Source organism: Augochlora pura, chromosome 10 (assembly GCF_028453695.1).
Source record: "Augochlora pura isolate Apur16 chromosome 10, APUR_v2.2.1, whole genome shotgun sequence".
NCBI classification, from domain to species: Eukaryota; Metazoa; Arthropoda; class Insecta; order Hymenoptera; family Halictidae; genus Augochlora; species Augochlora pura.
The window spans coordinates 1,828,984-1,852,468 of NC_135781.1; the positions used below are offsets into that span (position 1 = coordinate 1,828,984).

A 23,485-nucleotide genomic window follows, 5' to 3' on the forward strand; every position below is an offset into this window, starting at 1 on the left:
TTAGGTTATATTTAAATAATAACTTCGATAATAGTTCGCTTTTAATAGCTCAAAGAAACTAATAACAATTTCGATAGGAAATCGACAGAAGCGAAATTCGAAAATTTGCAATCGGGTGTATAGCAATTCAGATTACGATGACGTTCGCTAATTTTGCTATATACCAAGCCCTGTCATTCATTAATCGTTCGCTGTTCGACGGAAATCCCGTGGATCTCTTCGCACGAACTGAAACTATCCCAAACCCACTTTGACGTGAAACACAGGAATCGAATGAGTATCGATTACCTTTCGAAATGACAGAAATGGGGCTGTATTTATAAATTCTTACCAAGTACATTCCTCTACAAAAGTATAGAAAAGCTCGCGGAGAATTAAATAAATTTATAAATTTGACAAAAGCTACAAGGACTTTATTGCAATTTGTTTAATTGCAATTTGTTATTTTAAATTGATCTAAATAAATATTCCCATAATATTCTAAATCGATACTATTTTTATTAAAATATAAATATTTCCATATAAACAAATAAATAAAGAAACGGAGCCCAAAATAAATATTTGCCCAAAAAATTACCTAAATATTTACCCGAAAATTTACCTAAATATTAGCAAAAATATATACCCAAAATTTTACCTAAATATTAACAAAGATAAATACCTAAATATGTACAAAAATATGGATTCCTAAATTCTTAACAAACGCTTCAGTTAAATATCTCCAACCCCATAAACAAAGACTTCGAACAAAGACACCATGAAAGACGGTGCCGAACGTGCCCGCCCAATGAAACCCTGTACAACGGTGTTCCGAACGATTCTCGTGCACGCGCCGATGGCAATCCCCGGCGCGTTTTAGCGAAACGCGCGCGCACGCCGCCGGTTTAATTATTATTGCGGGCAACGAAAACGTCGGTGCCGGTCCGCGTTCACGCGGCCGAAAATCCTGTGTAACACGTTCCCGCCGCAATTTCAGCGGCACGCGCGTACGCCGAACCGATAATCATACTCGTTCGTTACCGTTTCCCCGTTCCCGGTATCCGGCGCTTGCTTGCCTAGAGGTAGGACGAGGAGGTGCGTGCGCGCGACCGTGTCCACGAAATCGGAGTTCGTGTACGGTGTTACACGAGTCAATTGCTACGACCCGGTCCCGCGGATCATTTATGCTAATTTGTGCCCTCATCGGAGGTGGGACGGAGCAACCGTGGAACGGTCCTGCGTTGCCAGATCGCGCCGACAGCTCGTTTGCTCTTTTTTATCGCTGAAAAAAAAATATAAGGAAAATTAGAGATTCGGAGATATTTTGTTAGTGTAAGACCTTATCACAAGTACACATACGTTACCCATAAAAATAAAATTCCTCAAACAATATTAAATAACAAATGATTCGCAATAAATTCTCAAACCATAACCTCTTTTCTACACCAACCACAACTCTCACAAAACACAGAATTTTCTATAAACTTCTCCACCGTCTTATCAAAGCATTACTTATAAAACCACGTGATATGAACATTGCAAAAGCCCACGGAAGGCGAGCCATAACTCGTCGACAGATGACCGTGCATACTTTCGTATTTTCGTATACCGAGTTTCTCGCCCAGGTTTTCATGGCCGCGCCGTGACAGGTGTCGACGCCATTGCCCGTACCCCCGACGATTTGTCACCGGATCACCGGAATCAAAATTTGCGCGCCGTAAAACCGCGGCTGCGGAGAAGCTGCACCACCACCGCCGCCCCCCCCCCCCCCTTCCCATCCCTCGCCCTCCCTTCGGAGTCTCGCAAGCGCGATAACTTTGTAACGCTCGGGGACTTTAATGCGATCTTATGGGGGGCCGCGAGAGCGCGAGTCCCCCCATGAGCTCCTCCCCGGTGCACTTTCGCGTGTCATCGCAATCCAACTTTTGCTGATTTAACGACGCGGGGAACCTCTTCCCCCTCCTCCTTCCACCTCTTCCTCCTTCTCTTCCCCCTCCTCCTTCGACGACGACGACGAAACTTTACGTCCGGCGCCGCGTGAAAGATTAATAGAATACGCGATTAGGGTAAACGCGCGTAGGCGATTTTTACGGCGCGACGGCGCGCCGTTTCGGCGACGGTAAAACCAAGTTTTACGGGGCACTCGGCGGTGGCGCGGAGAGAAAAAAAAAAGAACGAATTCGCTACGTGTAAGTTTGGCAGCGCGACGCGCTTTTTTTTGTATTTATCGTCGACGAGTAGATTAATTTCAATTTCCCTTTTTCGAGGTTAAAAGAGTTGGTCCTTGGTTCGATTTCGATTTATTCTTCTTTTCCTTTTATTTTGTTCGAGTCTGAATAAAATATAATTCTTGGGAAAATTGCCTTTTCCTTGGGGATTTTTGTGGTAATAATATTGTTATTATTTTTCTTTTAATAATAATATTATTATTATCATTTTTCTTTTAATAATAATTTTATTATCATTTTTATTTTAGTTACAATATTATTATTATTATCATTTTGCGGGCTGAACGAGAGACGCGATTTGGTGGAGCGGCGAGTGAGCGCCCTTGATACTCGCGTTGAGTAGTTTATTGCTCTTTTTGTTTATTGATGGAAGAGGGATTTAGGAGGTTGTTGAGGATTTTTCTTTGATTTTTGATAGATATTGTGCCATCTTTTTTGGGGTGGGTGGTACCTGCACCTTTGCTCTCTCTTTCTCTCTCTCTCTCTCTCTCTCTCTCTTGTTTTCCTTCTGACTGTCTCCCTATCTTTTCATCTTCATGTCACTCTTTCTATCTTTGTCTTTCTATCTCTATTCCTATGTGCCCCCCCCCCCCCCCCCCCCTCTCTCTCTCTCTCTCTCTCTGCATCTCACTACCCATTTCTGTCTCTCTTTCTCTCTCTATCTCTAGGCTGATCACATACCTACCTATACTACTTGTAGTAGCCTAAATCTCTGAATAATGGTTGACACATTCGGCTGATCACTCTGTGCTCCATCACTGCTCTCGCTGTCGCTAGTTCGAACACTCTCTGCAAGGCAATCTTCTTTCTCATAGATGGTAGAATGGATCTCAGTGGTAGTCGATCGTAAATCTCTCTCTCTCTCTCTCTCTCTGGCTTTCTCTCTCTCTTAAAACATGCACAAGCGTCTGATCGGTTATGAGGATCGAGGCAAAGCGATAGTATAAGCTTCTCTCGGTTACGCTTTTGCCGGACCAGATCGCCAACTCGACGTTTTGAATGTGCATCGACGATACCGAGATTATGTTGCAAATCAAGTCGAAATACCCTTTCACGGGTAACCAACATTTTTAATCAAGGGATGACAGGATTTTAGATGAGATTGTATAGTGTATTGACTTGGAAAGACAAGATTTTATTTGGGAAAATATATTATATATATATATACATTATTATTATTATTATTTTATATATATTGTTATAGTAGTAACTTATAAACTGTTTTTGAAAATTGAAACACATATAACAATAATACAAATAATATATATAATACACCAATAACAATACCATACCCAAAACACATACAAAACCACATAAACCATCACCTACCCCATCAAACTACATTCACCTTCTAAACCACGATCTTGGCCCCACACAATCAACAGTAAAAATGAAGTCGATCCCCCCTTGGAATTGTCATAAGCCCGCGTGTCATATTAGAAGAGAAGCGCCGCTTATCAGCGACAACACACTACCGGCGCGTTGCACCTTGTCCGCCGGTCGCTTTTTCATCCACCGAGAGCAAAGTTCTCGGGGGAGCCCGACAAAACGTGTACAGAAAACGCCGTCCCCGCGCGGGAACACTTGGCACCGTGTGTTACGCGCGAACTTGGCGGCACCGAACCCGCTTAGCTGCAACATAACCTAACATAACCTGCCATTTTGTCCGCGAGCCGACGAGAACCTTCGGTGAGAGAGAGTTCGGCGCCGCTCGAGGAATTCCGGGTTCCCACGACTTGCCTGCGACACCTTGTTACGCTTGACAAACGGGGTCGATGCACATCCATCACGCGGCAACTAGCCGACGACGATGAGGTTGATACTCGAAGACGATTATTTATGGGGTGCTAGGGATTTGGGAAGACTATGTGAATGGAGCTGCGATATTGTTTGGAATGTGTTGGGAGGGGTAGACTGTGCGCTGGATGATGATTTCTGGATTTTTCGGCAATTTTGGGTTTTCTTAGCAATTTTCAGTCGTTTTCTCAGCAATTTTGCATCGCTTTCTCAGCAATTTTGCATCGTTCTTTCAGCAATTTTGCCACGTTTTCTTAACAATTTTGCACCGTTCTCTCAGCGATTTTGAATCTCTCTCGCTCTCTCTCTCTCTCTCTCTCTCTCTCAGAAATTTTGTATCTCTCTCTCTCTCTCTCTCTCCCTCTCAGCAATTTTGAATCTCTCTCGCTCTCTCTCAGCAATTTTGCATCGCTCTCTCAGAAATTTTGCATCGCCCTTCTGCGCTAGTCCTCCTCTACCTCTGCTTCTATACTTATGGGACATCCGGTAGACAAGAATTTACCGGTACTAGAGTAGTTTGTAATATGTTGGGATGTGGGGAATATAGGAGGTGTATAGAAAGTTTGTCAAAATAAAATATACAAAATAGTAAAAATGCAACGTAAAAAATAGTCAAACTAAAGCACACAAAATAATCAAACCCCAAGAATTCAATTCCCTTAAAAATTCCCCCAAAAACACTGAAAACCCTTTCCCAAAAACGAAACCAACTATCTCACGTAATTTCACCACCATAATCAGCGCCGTTCAATTTTCGTACCAACAAACTATAGTTCATGAAGGTATACATTATTATGTATACCTACCACGATTCCACGCTCTTTTACACAGCCCTTTGCGCGTTCCTCCGTACACCTCGCGAGCTTTACAAGAAAAATTTTAGCCTTGCCCAGAGATACCCATCTCTCAGGTTCAATTGAAATCACTAGAGCCACTTGAAACTTCTCTCGCCGCCTCTTCTTCTACCCTAGTCTTCTAGCCACTTCTCCGCCCTCTCACCCCTCTCACCCCTCTCCCCTCGCTTCCCTCTCACCGTCGTCGTCTTCTTCTTTTTCTTCCGGTGTTGTTGCTGCCATCGCCGCCGACGCCGTAACCAGTTCTCATTAGTCTAACTCGCGGGCTTCTGTTCGCCAAGTGGCAGGCCGCCGGTGAACTCGCGGGTGCCGGGAGCCAGTTACTTTATTACCGTGATGCTCGAGTAAACCAGTTCGCGAAATTGCGAAATTACGTCTCGTCCGACCGCGGCGGCGCGCGGCGAGCGTTTCCTGTCCGGCGACGAAACGACGCCGAGTACACGGCGAACAAATAATTGTGTTATTCGACGCTGTTCAACCGGCCGCTGCCAGGCGGGCCGCGAAATCGGGCCGGCTAATTGCGGGGAATCTTTTTGCGGCCGGAAACTTCCCTCGTGCGCCGAAACAGCCGACAACGTGGCGTAATCTAGTAAGCCGTGAATCGGTCCGTTCGTGCGAGTGAGGGATGCGAATTAGGTGTGTTGGACTATACTGGTTGGGATGGGAATGTTGGGATTTTTTGTTTAGTTTGGAATCGGAAATGAGGAGAGCGGAAAGGAGGTTTGGCGAGGATTGGTTAGCGATTGAGTGATATTATTGCTCTAAAAGCGTTATTGTTGCTCTTGAGGTGATATTATTGCTCTGGAAGCGATATTGTTGCTCTAAAAGCAATATTGTTGCTCTAAAAATAATATTGCTGCTCTAAAAGTAATATTGATGCTCTAAAAATAATATTGCTGCTCTAAAAGTAATATTAATGCTCTAAAAGCAATATTGCTGCTCTAAAAATAATATTGCTGCTCTAAAAGTAATATTGATGCTCTAAAAGCGATATTGTTGCTCTAAAAGCAATATTGTTGCTCTAATAGTAATATTGATGCTCCTGAAGCGACACTGTTACTCCGGAAGTAATATAATAATTAAAATACGATTTTCGAAACAAGATTCCCAAAACATCGACTTCTAAATCACCAATTTCTAAAACATAAAATATTGCAACGTCGTCTATAAAAATATTAATATAAAATCACCTTTACCACCAACGGTACACAAATGTAATCCGCGACCTCTTTCAATCGCCGTAACAAATTGCGCGCAGCTTGAACTCTTCAAGAGCTCGTCGCAACAGCGTCCTCATATTCCGCCAACGCGTCGCCGCTGTTTTCGCGTCCGCAATAAGAAGAGACTCCGCCGACTTCGTGCTCGCGGTGTTTCTTATACGAGAAAGTCGTGCACGCGAAATCAACGGAGCCAGAATGAACGACACAAGATTAAACGCGGAGAAGTTGGCCCGCATCCTGTATAGGTGGTGGGTTGCCCGCGCGGCGCGTTTGCGGAACTCCGCGGGCGGGGGATCTAATTTCGCGCGGCGCGACTACGCGGCATTCACGGCGGCGTACCGGAACAGAGATCATAACGAACCGCCGGGAAATAATCGTAAGCCGGATGGAAAACGCGTTGCCGAGCACACGATAATGCGGGATCTCCGTGGCCACGAAATCGCGGAACCGTCGCGCGCCCCGAAATTCCTCGGTCGACGTCGGGGACCGCGTTTCCGCTTTTGTAAGAACATGGCGTCTTCCGTGTTGGTGTGTAGAGATCGGCTGGACAAAATGGAGGTCAAATGTTATGAAGGTTACATTTGTTTAATTATTTGGTGATTTTTACTATGTTTTTATTTAGCAATTTTGTAATTTTTACTAATTTTGTGTTTAATAATTTTGTAATTCTTACTCATTTTCTGTTGAATAATTTTATAATTTTTACCAAGTGTTCATTTAATAACTTTTAATTTTTCTTTAATTTAACTTTAAAATTCTTACTTACCATACTTAATAATCCAATAATTTATTCCACAATAAACATTCACCTTGCCTTTACTATTTTTACTAAAATAAAATAATTAAAGCACTGTTAAATTTTTAGTGTTCAATATGCTTTGATTTATGTTCCTTTCTTTTTTGCATAGTAGCAATAATTTATTATAAAACGTTATCGATGAACGCAGAAAGATGTCGACCGTTTTGCAATTGTCAGTTCGGACGACCTTTTCAGAATTTCTCAGAAACATTTCTAAAGACGTCGCATTACAGGATCCGTTACGTCACAAGACTTCCGAGAAGAAAATCTCATGATCCCCCACCCGAGCTTACTATCCTTTTCCGTGACACGTGCCACCGGCAGCGAAACGATATTTTATAACATTATATAATATTTGTCATAATAATAAATAATATTGTCAGGTTATGTACAATATTATATAGTGTAATAATAATTAATGTTATATATTATGTTCAATATTATATATCATAATAATAATTAATATTGTTAATATTGTATATCATATTCAATATTATAACATCACAGTAATAATTAATATTTCAATGAAGCGTCCTATCGATCGTGAAAAATGACGCGGCGACGATTCGCGACGCGGATGACTATGAATGAGCGAAATGTGACGGCGAAGGCCAGTCTCGAGTACTGTATTTCCCGGAAATTGGGGATTGAGGAGTCGCTTTTGCTGATAAGGGAAACGCGGTCGACTTGCTTCCGCGAGGACGTTGAAGCGACTGGGACGGTTCTAATCGGTCCTATGGTTTTCTATGCGCCGTATTTCGGGGAATGGATGGTTTATTGTGTCAAAGGGGATGCAAGTTGCAGCTCGAGGCATTCCTCTTTTATCCTTCTAGCTATAGACACCAATCATACCGTTTTAATACGACCACCTTATTCCTCTCTTCGCAGCTACATATGTATAGTACGTCGTCGTCGACGTCTCGGTACTTTGACGGAACCGTCCGGTTCCCGGAACGTTTCGCCGTTCGGCTCGCAGCTAACCCCGGAGGTATAACGTTGCTATACCTACGCGATACGAGCTATAGCTCGTGGACAATTTCGTTTCCTGTTTTCCCCCCCGTTTTCCGTGGCTGTCTGTCCGCGGGCGACGGCCGCGCCGTGAAAAACGTCACTTTCCAACCGTCTCCGGAAAGCTCCTTAAATCCCCCCCGTTCGCTGTTGCACTCGATTTCCCGAGGAACAAGACACTTGAACCGAACGGCACGCCGTAGCTTCGCGACGTTTTCGAGGATCGGGAATTGATCCGTGCCGTTCTGTCAAAGTTGCCCAATTATTATGTACAAAGGGACCAAAGGGTCCAAAGGGTCAATAGGGTTCAAAGGGTCGGAAGGGCCCAAAGGGTTGAAAGGGTCCAAAGGGTCAACAGAGTTCAAAGGGTTGAAAGGGTCCAAAGGGTTGACAGAGTCCAAAGGGTCCAAAGGGTCGAAAGGGTCCGAAGGGTCGAAAGAGTCCAAAGGATCGGAAGGGTCCAAAGGGTCGACAGAGTTCAAAGAGTCGACAGAGTCCAAAGAGTCGAAAGGGCCCAAAGGGTCCAAAGGGTCCTACAAATCTCAATAAACAAACAGCTTCACAACCAACAAAATTATCACCATAATTCACACCAAAAGGGTTAACAGCTCGCACTAAATCGCGTTAAACGCATCTTCCAACTTGCATATTTTCCTAAAAGGACCAAAATCCCGTTGGCCTAACGATAAAACGTCGACGAGCGAGAACGGGTTCAACGAGAGCCCTTGCAGCACAATATCGTAGCAGAGAACTTGCCGACTCGTCGAATTACTTTCCCGGGATTCCCCCTTTTGTTCCCGGTTTTCCCCCGCCCAAAGAAAATTCGTGGATCGGAAAGTCCCTGGGACGCAGCCGAGGAAAGTATCTCGATAACAGGACAGATTAAAGGATTAAAGGGGGAGGAGGAGGACGAAGGAGACTCCGTAGGGATGAAAAGCGTGAGAGGACAGGGATTCGACTAAGAAAGTCCCCGGGTCCACGGTATCCCGGTTCGATTGACAGAAGCCGGTTGATTAAAAGTGTTTTCATTCCGGGCAGTCCATTTACTTCATTGCCAGTGATTTAAATGAAGGGTAAAAGAGAGCCGGGAAGGGACGATCTGCGAACCGGACAGAAATGTACTTAAGACGACTGAACTATAGCTGAGAACGAGAGCGAAGTTTGACTTCGACGATAAACGTCGTTGTTCGAGTTTCGCGAGATTAAATTTACGATTTTTATATGTTAATAAAAAAACATACAGTTGTGTAAAATTGAGCTGTAGGACAATTAATGGGTGTGGAAGGGGTAATTTTGAAAATGTGACGAGGAAAGATTTTTAAATAAATTTTTAATAAATTTATAAATTGTTCTAGGTGTCTGAAAATAAATACTTTACTTTTTACTGGTAAATCGTAGTAATTATAATAATGATAATAATAATGTATATACTATATACTATATACTATATACACTATAGTGGCGCGTCGTGCCTAAGAGGTTAAAGCTATAGTGTCACGCCGGATAGCATTCTTAATACCGAAAAGGTTAAAATTCGGCGACGTGCAAAAATCACGTGCCTAGTTCGAATTAGAACAACGACGCGTGGCAGTCGCGCATGTCATCAGCCGAGAGTAGAGAGGCTTCTGATGGTCTCGAAAGACGTGGCGTCATCATAGCCGAACATCCTAGCCTCCTCCGGCGCAAAAGAAACTTTTGCGAACCGCTTTGACACGAGATGAAAAATCGCGGCGGCGGCGACGGCGGCGGCCCATTGAGCGGGCAGCGGAGCGCGCGGTCAAAGAAAACGGCAACGAGCGTCATTAAAATCGCGAGATTAAGGATTTGCTCGGTCGAACTAATCCCCCCGGCCCAAGACAGGTCTCTCTTTTGCTATGCTCGCGGCAACGGGCGGCGGGCGGAGAAGGGCGCGGAGAAAAAGGGAGGAGAAAAGCTACTCCGTTGAACCGAAGTAATCAAGGAACAGATTCAGCGAATAAAATTCCGAGCGACTGGCCGGGCACGGGCCGAGATTACCGGAGAGCGGCGGAATAATGGCCGGAGCGGGCGAACAAGGAGAAAAAAAATATGGATGCCGCCGCGTCTTCCGCGATGCAACATGGCGACGGTCAAAGTGGCCGGAATTAAACGGGCGCGGGATGATAAAACTGCGGTGATGAATTTCTTTTATCGGCGCCTTGGGAGCCGGCGTGCTTCGAGTGGATCATTTCTTTATTTTTATTATTATTGTTATTCTTTGTTAACGGGATAGTAAGGCCCTTCTTTTTAGTTACATGGAGGTTATGTGCGTAGTTCGGAGTAACTTGATAAATAGTATATAAAAAGAAAAGAAGAAAAATTATGTTATAATATAAAAGTGAAACATAAACAAATTACATAGCAATTATTTATTATTATTTATTATAGTTATTATTATTTGTGCTTCGACCGTTGTTGTTTTCGGGTGTTAGTTATAATTAATAAACAATTTTTCAATGATTCTTTATTGGTATAAATAATCTTAACTAGTTTCAGTCATTATTTATTGTTCACCGAAACGATTCATTAGCATCGATTGTGGAAAACGTGATTTACCTACTAAAAAGATCGTTCTTAAATCCGAATTACATAGAATGATGACCTCAGATATACATATGTACGTACATGTACGTATATGTATGTGTATATGTGTACAGGATATCGAAGAAATAAATCGTGGCCACTCGGAGCGCGTAATATCGAACCGTTGCGAAACGAATCGTTTCGAGGCGCTGTCGGAACGCGAGCAAACACACGGTGAGCGAGCGGTTTTGCGTGTATCTGTTCCGCGATACAAAGTAATAAATATTACGTGCGGGGCTACGCCGCTGCCGGCGCCTGCCCCAGATTGCCGGTTTCAAATATTACTTTCCGAATTCTTGCTTCCTGCTCGTTCACGTTCTCCGACGCCGTAATGCTGAGTAATTAGTAGCGACGCGGATTTTATGCGTTTATGGCGAAATTACGCGAGGAGAATGCGAAATAGAGCAAGCAGAATGTGAAATAGAGCAAGCATAATTTCGAATAGAGCAAGAAGAACGCAAAATTGCACCAAAAGAGACAGAATTCAAAATTGTGAAAGCAGAATATGAAATAGAGCAAGAAGAATACAAAATAGAGCAAGCATAATTTAGAATAGAGTGAGGAGAAGGCAAAATTGCAGCAAAAGAGACAGAATTCAAAATTGTGAAAGCAGGATACAAAATAGAGCAAGCAGAATGTAAAATAGAGCAAGCAGGGCGCTATATATCGCAAGAAAAATGAAATATAGAGCAAGCAGAAGACAATATAGCGCTATCAAAACACAATATAGAGCAAGAACATGCAATGTAGCGCTATCAAAACGCTATATAGAGCAAGTAGAACGCGAAATAGCTATATCAAAACGGAATATAGAGCAAGCAAAATACAAAATGGCACAAATAGAACCCAACATAATTCAAGCAAAACACGAAATAAAATCCCTGCCAACTTGAAAAACCATCTCGCACTGTTTTCTCAGCGTCGGCTCGTCCAACAGAAGAACTGTCTTATCCTCCTCCAACTTCTGGTTCCTCTGATCCACGCGCTGGACGTTTTTACTTTGCGCAAAGATCCGCGGATTAATTCGTGACAAATGTGTGTTTGGAAAGAACGCGCTAAATTCCGGCGAAAACAGACGCATTTTTGCGCGCGAAATTTTTCCTACGCCGGCGGTAACATCAATTACAGTCCTCTCTCTCTCTCTCTCTCTCTCGCTCTCGCTCTCTCTCGCTCCATGTATATTTCTTTGCTACTGCGCAAAAGGTAAATGGCGAATAAGATTGCCGTTGTCGCTGGAAAACACTGTGCGTTTGTTATATGTCGCGTACGATCCGCAAGTTTACTGAATATTTTTATAGTTATTGGGTAGACCGTGTTGTTGGAAGATGAAAAATGTTCGTAGCGAATGAAACATTGCAAAAATACGTTCGGAGGAAGATGGATGTAGTGGAATTGAGGGGACAATTTATGGACGTAAGGGAATTTTTCTGGTTGAATGATGTTGCAGATTTAAATTAATAATGGGGTTAGTAGATTGATATTTGGGTTCGTAAATTAATATTAGGGTCACTAAATTAATATTAGATTAATATTAGGGCCATTAAATTAATATACTAGGGTTATTAGATTAATATTAGAGCCACTTAATTATTATTAGATTCATATTAGGGCCGCTAAATTTTTCTTAAAAAATTGAAAAATAGAAAGATATAAAATCAATTATTTGAAAATATTTTTTTTGAATTTGAATTTGCTTTTTTGTCGCGCGACAAATGAGGAAACTATTTCGAAAACCGTTCGCCGGACTTATTCTTCCGCCTGGCGCAGGTGACAAATTGAGATCTAAGCAAGACCGAGGAAATGGCAATTTTTCATGTTGTTTTTTTTTCCGGCTCGGGACACCTCGGGCCCGCTCGAAAACCTAGAAACGCGCCGCACAGGAAGCGGGATGATAAATCAATGTCGACCGAGAGAGCCGCCTTAACGAAAAGTCTTTTTCACTTAAACAGCGCGCGCGCGCGCCGCGGCGGCGACGTGTATTTTCCATTCTACTCCCCCTTATCCTTCCTCGGTTGGTTAACTTTACCGCGCGACAGAACCCTTTTATCTGCGAACGGGCCTGTACGGAATTCTACCCTCGACGACGGCACGGTTTCTTGTTTATAGAAGTAAATTGTTTAGGGTAGTACGATCACGTGGTATTTAAACGTTTTTGATTGAATTTATAAATGTGTAAGGTGATTTATTGTTAACTTGAATTTCTATTTTTATAAAAATTGAAGAAACTATAACGATATTAACAATATCCTCCTATATATTATTAACCTCTTGGCTCAAAAGTTAACACTGTTAATATATTTATATAATACTTTTAATATATTTATACACTTATAACAAATTCGCATTGGAATCGTTTAAACAAACGAAACTCAATATTAACGAGCAACTAAAATTGTAAAAGCAACAACAGTCTACAAAAGCAATTATATTTTGCAAAATTAACTGTAATTTATTAAAACGGCAACTATAATTTATTAAACAAAGCAACTATATTTTGCAAAAGCAGCGAAAGCTGCAAAAGCAACGACAGTTTACAAAAGCAATCATAGTCTACAAAATCAACTATAATTTATAAACAAATAACCGTAATTTATTAAACAAGCAACTATATTTTGCAAAATTAGCGAAAGCTGCAAAAGCAACAATATATAATTAATGTCGTCGCCCTCCTTATCCTAATTAAGCGAATCGTCCCAGCGCCGCAGTTTATAGCAGTTAACCCTTTAACAAAATTAGAACGACTTCGATAACCGAGTTAACAACGGCGAAAATGTTTACGACGCTGAAATGTTTTCAGTTTGTCGCGACAGTCCATTGTGCTCGTCGTCGTAAACTGTTTTCAGCGAGGTTTCAGGTTCTAATCACGGGGTTAGCTTTAAAGCCCCCCACTCCGCCAGCACGACCGCCCCACCCCCTTCCGTGTGTACGCGCGTGCATACAAGCCCCCGGGGCGCCGGGGGTTTAAGATTCATTAATAAAGAGGGGGGACAGCGTAGGTAAACTCGTTCGTAGCCGGCGATTAATCACGTCAGTGACGCGGCCGGCCTTTATGGAGCTGTTAAACGCGACCGCGAAGATAACGCGAGGGGTGGGGGCAGGAGGGTTGGTTGGTGGGATTTTAAAAGCCGTGCGCGCCTCCTTCAACCCTTTGCGGTCGAGCGACGACTACGAGGCGCTTGGCGAACGTTATCACAACGCGTTTCGAAATCATTTTTATCGAGTACACTTTTTTAAGACTTGAAAGTTTGTTAAATTGTTGAGAACCTGTTAATTGTTGCGCGAGTTGCAAAATTCAATTTTGTAATGATTTATATTATAATGGTTAATTTTGTAACGTGTAAAATTGCTAATGTTGCAAAATTCGAGTTTGTAATGTTTAAAATTCACCGGTTGCAAAATTCAATTCTATAGCGTGCAATCTCGCGCCACTGTCACACACTCTACTTTCTACCATATTCAAAACCCCATGGATCTTTATCCAAACGCCTACAAACAAGCCTGTCGAATACAAACCGCACGGAATCTGAATAAACAGATCTCTCTAGACAATCGCATCAATTAGACAGCTGTCACTCAAGGATATACAGTAAAAATAATATAACATCTTCTCCAGTAAGTCTGTCGCATACCGCACTCTTCTCAGCTTTCTATACGATGTAGAAATAAAACGAAGCACGGTTGCTCTGCTATGCGTAACTCGGAAGATAATCGTCGCTGTTGTTGTATTGTAACAAGCAGCTTGGACAACTTACGCCGAGCACACCACGTGCGTTCACCGCATGCCGCGCCGTGGATGGCTCTTCCTACCGATATTCGTACCCTTAATACGCACGATGCATCCACGTTCTAATTGCATTCCGTAGCTGCATGCCAATGCATTAGATGCGTGTTTCTACGCCGATGCTACCAACCTGACACCGCCGCCGGGCTCAGAAGATCGCTGCGGACCATTCCTGTGCAGACCCACGGCGATTTTTCATTAATTTTTTAATTATTTAATCGCGGCAATTGTTACAATGCTTTGGAAAAGTTTTTTGGTTATATTGTAAATTAATTAGGGACGTTGTTGTTTAATTGTTAAGATCGCTGTTATGGTTGCAATTTTTATTGATGGGGTTCTGATTGATTTTAGATGTTTTGTTAATCCTTTATTTGTTGTTATTGTTGGTTTGTTTGGCATTTGTTGTTATTGTTGTTTTGTTTATTATTTGTTGTTATTATTGTTATTTTGTTTATTATTCATTATTTATTTCACTTATTACTGAGCCTACTATTTATTACACTTATCGTTCATTATTATTTTATTTCATTTATTACCATTTATATATATATATATATTTAAACAATCTATTTCTCGCAATTCTGTCGCGTGCACGCGAGCAACGCTTATTCCGCGTTCTAACGCGATTCTTTTTTCTATTCTGCCGCCTTCCGGCCGGGTTTTCTACGATCTTCACATTCTCCGTCTAATTTCTTTCTCTCTTTATTCTCTCGTCTCTCTCTCTCTGTTTTCTGTGTTCTCTTTTATAACAAATTTCGCCGATTTTTCGACGGGAACGCGACCTCGGAACGAGAGACGCTCGCGCGAAATCGGTTTCGATTCGGTTCGGTTCGCCGCAGCTGACCACAGCTGGGACCGGGAGATCCGTGATCCATTGATCCCCCTGATCGATGGATCACGGATACAACAATCGCACGAAATCCTGGCGAGCGGATCGATGCGCGATTCAGGAGCGTTTTGACGATTGAGAGCGCATCCGTCGCGATGGAGCATCGATCGCGAGATAATATCGCCTTGGCGAATAAATTCGTTTATTTATAACAACTTGCGTATTAATCAGCAAAGTAAGGATGCTATTTGAAACCTCTATTCTTGCTCTAGAGAACGGCTATATTCGTTTTTTTTTAATAAAATAATTATTATTAATTTTCCAAGCTTAGAAGCGCTTCTAAGCTTAAAAAATTATTAATATACAATGTTATTAAAAAAAGCGAATATAACGGTTTTGTAGAGCAGAAAGAACACTTTCGATTAGCCTACTCGCTTCGTTGTTTAATAAACCAAGTATTGTAAAATAAAAAGAAAAGCTACGATATTGTTAACTTTACTCGGAAAACAGTTTCGTAGAATGAAATCTTTCGAGCAGCCTCTTCGCTGCGATAATTATTACAAAAATTGTTGTAAAATGATAAATTAACATATTTATTCGTTAATGCGATATCGCCGGGATACTTCGTTGGTCGAGATTCTCGCGCGCGAGTTGAGATGTTAGGCGAGCAACCGGTGGACGAACGCGCGTGCCGTGATTTATTGGCCGCGCCGCTCGCCCGGCCGCCACTGTCTCGAGTGCGTTGTCGGTGTCCCATCGCGATGCTTGTTGGACGTACTGTTACACGGGTTTCACATGCACCTGTGGAATAGCACCGTAATTCAAACTTAGCCGGGCATCATTTATTCCGAGAGCGGACTCTTCGTTTGCCGGACGAATGGCAAAAAGTTTGGAACGTTTGAGATTGGCGAGGATTTTCGGGCCTTTGGTATGGATTTGTCAGATGGATTTGGTAGAGGGTTTTGATGGACCGGTTACTGTGTGGAGACTAGAGCTCTGTCAATCTTTCTAGAGCTCTGTCAATCTTTCTAGAGCACTGTCAATCTTTCTAGAGCACTGTCAATCTTTCTAGAGCACTGTCAATCTTTCTAGAGCTCTGTCAATCTGTCTAGAGCTCCGTCAATCTTTCTAGAGCTCTTCCAATCTTCACTGATATCTGTCAATATTTGTAAAGGCTTGTCAACCTTCATTGACATCTGCCAATTTTTATAGGAATCTGTCAAACTTCATTGACATTTTTCAACGTTTCTAGAGCTCTGCCAGCCTTTCTAGAGCTCTGTCAATCTTCAGTGACACCTGTCAATACTTTTAAAGGTTGTCTACCTTTATAGGGATCTGTCAAGCTTCATTGACATTTGTCAATTTTTCTAGAGCTCTGTCAACCGTGTCTAACACCTGTAAACCTTAGCAAAGGCCTGTAAATCATCACCAAAATCCTCCAATCTCAAATAAAGAAAATTTGTTAACAATAAGTTTTTAGCTTTTATTGCCATAGACTTTGTCTGAAAGACCAAATGTGCGTTCACGGTGCATGTGAAACGTCAGTGACCGCCTCGTCTCGAGTGACTGCAGAACGCAACGTAATCGACTGGCTCTAACTTTCCGACTTATGCGAGAATGGGAGGCGTGTGGTGTGGTTGATTCTTGTGATCAGAGTTTTCCTTTCTTTTCTTTTCTGTGTGTGTGCGCGAGTGAAAATGAGCCTAGCCGCGAATCGAGGATGAAAGATCGTCAGGGGTGGTGGGGGGCGAGAGGGCGTCCGAAAGATTAGGATCGCGAAGAACGCAGCAGTATTTAAGAGGCTGCTGTGTATCCCCCCCCCTGCCGCCCCGGTGTCTTTCATCCCTCGCGGCTAATTGAGCGGATCCGCCTGTCCGTTACCGTGACTAATCGCCTCCTTTCTGTGTTTCTTTCCTCGGGGGATCTTCCGGAACACCCCGAATCCAGGGTCGTACTTCAATTGCATCATGTTCATGGTGGCGAGCAGCGTGGTGCTGACGGTGATGGTGCTCAACTTTCATCACAGGTCGCCCGACCGATACGTGATGCCACAATGGGTAAGCAGATCCTATGATTTTTTTTATAATAGTGACGCTGTGTTCGTGCAGATCCGTATTATACTAATTCATAAGTGTTACAATTGAAAAAAAAAATTGAGTATAAAATTGAGTATAGCAATTAATGAGTACAGAAAGTAATAATTATAGCAAATAATAGGTATAGCAACTAACGAGTATAGCAAAAAAACAATTATAGCAACTATAGCAAATAACGAATATAGCAAGTTACAAGTGCATTGTAAAGAGTATACTAATTAATAATTATAGCAACTAATAACTAATAAATATAGCAGCAAACGATTATACAAATTAACAAATATAGCAACTGACAACTAATAACTATAGCATCTAACGAGTACAAAGTATACCAAATACAGTGTGGTCTCGCATCATCACAATGAAAATTAGCATTAACAAATGACAATTAAAAATCGACATTAGCAAAAAAAAACAACTTCACATCCCGATCCTCTTTATTACAATATTATTATAAAAATGTTAACACACGCGCACGGTTCGGGTAGAAAAGTATTCCAGTTTTTTTTCCCGCCATTTTTCACCGTCCGCAGGGAGGACGCAAGAAAAGGAGCGTATAAGGTTTCACGTCCCGCAGCCAGCTAATTAAATTTCCTCTCGCTAACATAACACGGCCGCGGGTTGCACGTCAGAGCGGCGAAAGAGACTCGCCCCCGCGTCGGCAGAAATTGAATACATTCGTTGATAGAGAGAGAGAGCGGAAACTTGTGATACGTAATGAGATATGTAACTGCGATTTCCTCCACGCGACCGAGAGGACGAGAGAGCTACGCGCGCGAATTAATTCGCGCCCGTTTGATACCGTTTCACGGCGGGAAACCGTGGCGGCGATCATTTCGCGATTCCGATTCTAAACGCAGCGACGCCCCCGTTACGATCTCGGTGTTATGGATCTTAACCCTTTGAACTCGACACTAGAGTAAATCCAGAATAAATCTGTAATAGCTTTTCTGTCCTATGCTATTTCTACTTTATAAATTAGTATATTTTATGTAATATAATTGAGTTTTCCAAATCCTAAGGTTTCTTAATAAATAAAAGGTTAATAATGTAAAAATTAACCTGACATAACCTCAACATTAAGATGTTATACAGCCACCCCGTTGCAGTCACCCATTCCAACAACACCAATATTTTAATTAAACTAACACAATTAATTTATATTTTTGCATTTTTATATAGATAAAAACACTGTTCTTAAATTGGCTGCCGTGCTTGCTGCGCATGAGCCGGCCGGGCAAAAAGATCACGAAGAAGAACATACTGATGAGCAACCGGATGAAGGACATGGAGCTGCAGGAGAGGAGTAGCAAAAGTTTGCTGGCAAACGTGTTAGATATCGACGACGATTTCCGTCACAAAAACAGCGCGGCGAATCCCCCATCCGGATACATAAGGTAACGGGTTGAAGCCTCTCTCACCCCCACCCCACCCCCATCCACCATCCTCGTCTTGGTCCGGAGTTCTCCAGCTCTGCCGCGCGTTATAAAAAATTATAAAAATATCATATATTTTTCTCCGCGATTTAATCGAAATTCTCAAAGCTCGGACACGAAATCGAACGTAAATGGAAATTTATGCGTGGCCGATAAACTATAATTTTGTTCGTTGTCTGTTCCATTTCGACCAATTATAGGTCGGCGTTCGGCACACCGATATCCACGGGACGACCGGCGACAGTCGAAGACACGTCCGCGTCGTTACCTCTGAGCGGTATGCAAGAGGAGCTGCGAACGATCCTTAAGGAGCTGCGATTCATTACGGATCGTATGAAAAAGGCGGACGAGGGCGACGACGTAATTAGCGATTGGAAATTCGCCGCCATGGTGGTGGACAGGTCCGACATTGTTTCATTAGAATTTTTCATCTGTTCGAAAGGTCCTGCGTTTATACAACGAAAAATGTTATCCAAGGATGATATTAACAATATTTATTTCGTTAGATTGTATAATTTAATCCTTGAAATTATTTTTCGAATTTTTGAAGCTTCTGTCTTTTTTATGTGGTAATTAAAAATTATTTAGCGTTGCTGGTAAAATGGTAATATATTGGGGAAATGATTATTGTATTAATTATAGTAACAAAAATTATTGTCCCAAGTGTTAGTTAAAACTGGGAAACGAAGTGATTTCAAGTGATTTTTGGAACTGCCTGTATATTACATAATATATTGTGTACTGTGTGATAATATATTATATACTGTATTATTATATACTATATTAAATTCTATTTTATTATACTAGTACATAATAATATAGTACACCATATATTATACGCTATTTTATATCGCATTAAAATATAGCTATTAATGAAATTGTATGCGAAAAATTTCTCTAACATGTTCGTTTCTGTTAATTGCAGGCTCTGCTTGTTCATCTTCACGTTATTCACAGTTCTGGCTACAATAGTCATATTGTGTCGTGCGCCACACATAATCGTCCAGTAAATAGACTGCCCCGGTCAAGCCACCGAAACAAAGCACAAAAAATACCAACGGTAAAGTCTCATTTTCACACTAATTATTATTATTCGTTGCTCGATCGCCGACAAAAAGACTCCGATTTAACCATTTTTTCGGAACCAAGAATTAAAACGTTGATGTTCACCTTTCACAATTTTCCTCGTCGAAATTCAAAGCTGAGAATTAATTTTCTTTACTTTTAAGATCACTGAGATCTCAGTTCGGCGATTATAGACTAATACCGATGCTCGTTTTCTCCCTTAGAAACGACGATGCGTGGGTTTCGAGGAGAGAGACACACACACAGCTCTTTTACGGCAGGACGAAGCAACGAAACACGGAGAGGGCGGGCGCCGAAGGATTCGTTGTGCTCTCTCCGTTTCCTTTCTTCTCGTTCGTGTCTGCTTGCCTCCTGCGCCCTTCGATTTTCCTCCGGCGACTGGATCAGAGAACCTTTCCACAACTCAACGACGAGGTGTGTTGGTCAAAAACTGGAAGCTCGGAGGCTGCTCGTGCCGTTTCAACGATCGCGGAACTGCGCCGCCTTTTAAACGCTAGACCTTGAAATGAGACGAAGAAGAAGAAGAAGAAGAAGAAGGTGTAAGGGAAGGATAAGAAGAAGAAAGTGTAGGAGAAGAAGAAGATGGAAGTGTAGGAGAAGAAGAAGAAAAAGAAGAAAGTGTAGAAGGTATAGGACAAGGAGAAGAAGGTATAGAAGGTATAGGAGATAGATAAAAAGGTATAAAAGGTATAGGAGGAGAAGAGGGAGAAGAAGACGGTATAGGTGGAGAAGAAGAAGAAGGTGTAGAAGGTTGACAAGAAGATGGTCCAGATCTAGAAGGTGGAGAAGGAGAACGAGAAGGTCTAGAAGGTGGAGATGAAGAAGGTCTAGGCCTAGAAGGTGGAGAAGAAGATGGTCTAGGTCTAGAAGGTTGAAAAGAAGATGGTGTAGGTCTAGAAGGTGGATAAGGCGAAAGAAGGTCTGGGTCTAGAAAGATGAGAAGAAGTAGATCTGGGTCAAGAAAGATGAGAAGAAGATGGACTAGGTCTAGAAGGCTAAGAAGAACAGAGTCTAGGTCTAGAAGGTGGAAAAGGAGAGAAGGTCTAGGTCTAGAAAGATAAGAAAAAGAAGGACTGGGTCTAGAAGGCTAAGAAGAACAAAGTCTAGGTCTAGAAGGCTAAGAAGAAGAAAATCTAGGTCTAGAAGGCTAAGCAGAAGAAAGTCTAGGTCCAGAAGGATGAGAAGGCTGATGAGAAGAGGGCCTAGGTCTAGATGGATGAGAAAGCTGATCAGAAGAAAGTCTAGGTCTAGAAGGATGAGAAGAAGAAGGTCTAGGTCTAGAAGGATAAGAAAAAGAAGGTCTAGAAGGTCTAGAACGATGAGAAGAAGGTCTACAAGATCTAGAAGGCTGACAAGAAGAAGGTCTACAAGGTCTGCGAAGGCTGATAAAAAGAAGGTCTACAAGTCCAAGAACAAGGAAACAAAGGAGGAGGATCGTCGTCAGGCAGCAAAGCAGCCAGAACGAAACGAAAACCGGAGGCCCAACCCGTGCGACCATTGCCAAAGAGAGATCGTCGTCCGTTCGGTTTCTCTTTTACCTCACGTTGACTAATAGGCGTTTTAAGCTTGTTTCACGTTCGAGCATCGTCCTACTCCTCAAAAAAAAAAAAGAGAACTCTCGATCGTCGACGAACACATTGCCAACAAAACTCGCGCCGGCGATCAAGAAAACGGCTGGGCGTATGCCGAACGAATAATAAAACGAACATAACAGGACAAGTACACGAGTTTCAGAGAAGAGGGAGGAGGGAGGAGGGAGGAGGGGGCGCGCGAAATACGGCGCCTCGACATACTGCTGACAATACACGGGCCACGTTGTGCGTTCACTTCCTTCGTTTAAACAAAAACAAAATGAATTAAGAAACGAATAAAAAAACAGAGCGAGAGAGAGAGGGAGAGAGAGAGAGAAAATTGCGCGCGGTAGGGAGGGAAAGGGTTGAAACCTAATTCGATCGCCCGTAGTTTTTTCGCCTCTCTCTCTCTCTCTTTCGCCGTGTCGCGACGAGAGAACAAAAATGTTATTGTATAAACGAACAAAAAAAAAACGAGAAGAAAAAAATCCCCGATTGTTCGCCGTATTATTAATAATGCCGATCGTGTAAACGTTCTTTAATTGTAAAAGTTGCGCGCACGCGCACGCGAGAAAAGCAAATACGTACCCGAGAAACGCGCGCGAAGCTTTGTTCGTCGAATAGAAGCGAAAGAGTGTGAGTGAGAGTGTGTGAGAGAATGTATGTATGTGTGTGAGCGAGCGAGAAAACCGGGACGCGCGGTGTTGCATATTCCTCGAGGGAGCGTTGTCGCGGCCTTTCAATAAATTAAATAGTTAACGGATCCGATAGCAAAAACGAAAGAGGTGCGGGGAAGAGGACAACAACAACAATAATAATAATAGTAATAATGTTAACGGCGACGAAGAAGAGGGGGAGAGAGAAACAGTTTTACACGTAAGGATGATAAAAACGATAACAATAATAATCGTAATAATAATGGATAACAGGTTATGTAAACGTTCGGACGACGCGCTATACGTATGTCAACGTGCAGGATTTATTATTATTATTGTTATTATTAATACTACTACTACTACTACTAATACTACTGCTACTACTACTACTACTAACACTAATACTACTAATAAAACTAAAACTAATACTAAAATTAATACTACTATTAATATTAATACTAATCGCGGTAATCGCTTTGTGCGCGGACCCGTCGCGATCGAGTCCGCGCGCACCGCCGCCGTGCCGTTCAAAGCGGCGATCTATATAATCGCGTGGCAACGACACACGGTCTTCAAAAAAAAATAACTGCCAAAAACTAGAGAAGCTCGAGACAGGGGTGTCCAACCGATTTTACAAGACCGAGGGGTGGGAGCGGGGCGCGCGGTTCGTTTACAACCCCCGTTTACGGGAACGGTGTTCGATCGCCGCGCGAAAAAACGAACGCAAAAACGACGATTTTACCGATTTCATCGATCTTGTCGGATCGATCCTCTTTTGATCATATGGGGTGCCTGGATTATGGTTGATCATATGGGGTACCTGGAATATGGTCTATTGAATAGGGTGTCTGAAATATGGTCGATCATATGGGGTGCCTGGAATATTGTCGATCGTATGGGGTGCCTGGATCACGGTCGATCGAACACCGTTGCCGCGTCGTCGTAGAAGATCGGCGTGTAGACAAAACTGCCACGGTTGGACGGACCCCCGCTTTCCGTACAGACGCGCAAAAGCCGAGTTCTCTCGGGAAAGGTCGTCGACGACGTCCGCGGACCGACGGACCGTCGGCGACCGTGTACATGGATCAGTCGGGAGCCATCGCGCTTTCACGACCACATAACGAAGCATTCAATGACTGTACTCTGACCGCGCGACGATTGCTATTGTTCTTGTTTACGGTTTGACGTGTATTTTTTGGGGATGAAATCGCGTGAGAGGTTCCGTGGATTTTTCGGTCGATGATTTTTAGGGGATGAAATCGCGTAGAGGTTATGGTGGATTTTTCAATCGCGAATTTTTGGTTGAGAAATTTTGCAAGGCGAATTGTAATTGAAAGGATTCTGGTAGGTGAAAATTGTTCGCTTAGGGTGGAGAAAGGTAGCGTTCAGTTTAGTTAGGGAGATGGAGTGGGGGGGGGGGGGGGTGAAGGTTGTCACAGTGATTGCAGAGTGAAAGCTTTGCAGTCGAATTTTGTATTGCAAGTTAATGTTAAATGGATTAAATCTAATCGATTTTAGTTTATGTAGTTTTCTTGGATTGAATT

The 23,485-nt window shown here is 42.5% G+C and overlaps 1 protein-coding gene across 1 annotated transcript in view; it reads left to right on the forward strand.

The window, feature by feature from the left end:
• Nachralpha6 (nicotinic acetylcholine receptor alpha6) overlaps positions 1 to 21,368 on the forward strand; it is a 332,523-nt gene extending 311,155 nt beyond the window's left edge. Inside the window, exons 10-14 of the mRNA XM_078191877.1 lie at positions 17,044 to 17,153; positions 18,375 to 18,589; positions 18,829 to 19,029; positions 19,554 to 19,688; positions 19,918 to 21,368. Coding sequence (XP_078048003.1) covers positions 17,044 to 17,153; positions 18,375 to 18,589; positions 18,829 to 19,029; positions 19,554 to 19,638 — 611 coding nt within the window. The 3' untranslated portion in view covers positions 19,639 to 19,688; positions 19,918 to 21,368. The remainder of the gene's footprint in view (positions 1 to 17,043; positions 17,154 to 18,374; positions 18,590 to 18,828; positions 19,030 to 19,553; positions 19,689 to 19,917) is intronic.
• The last annotated feature ends 2,117 nt before the right edge of the window (positions 21,369 to 23,485 follow it).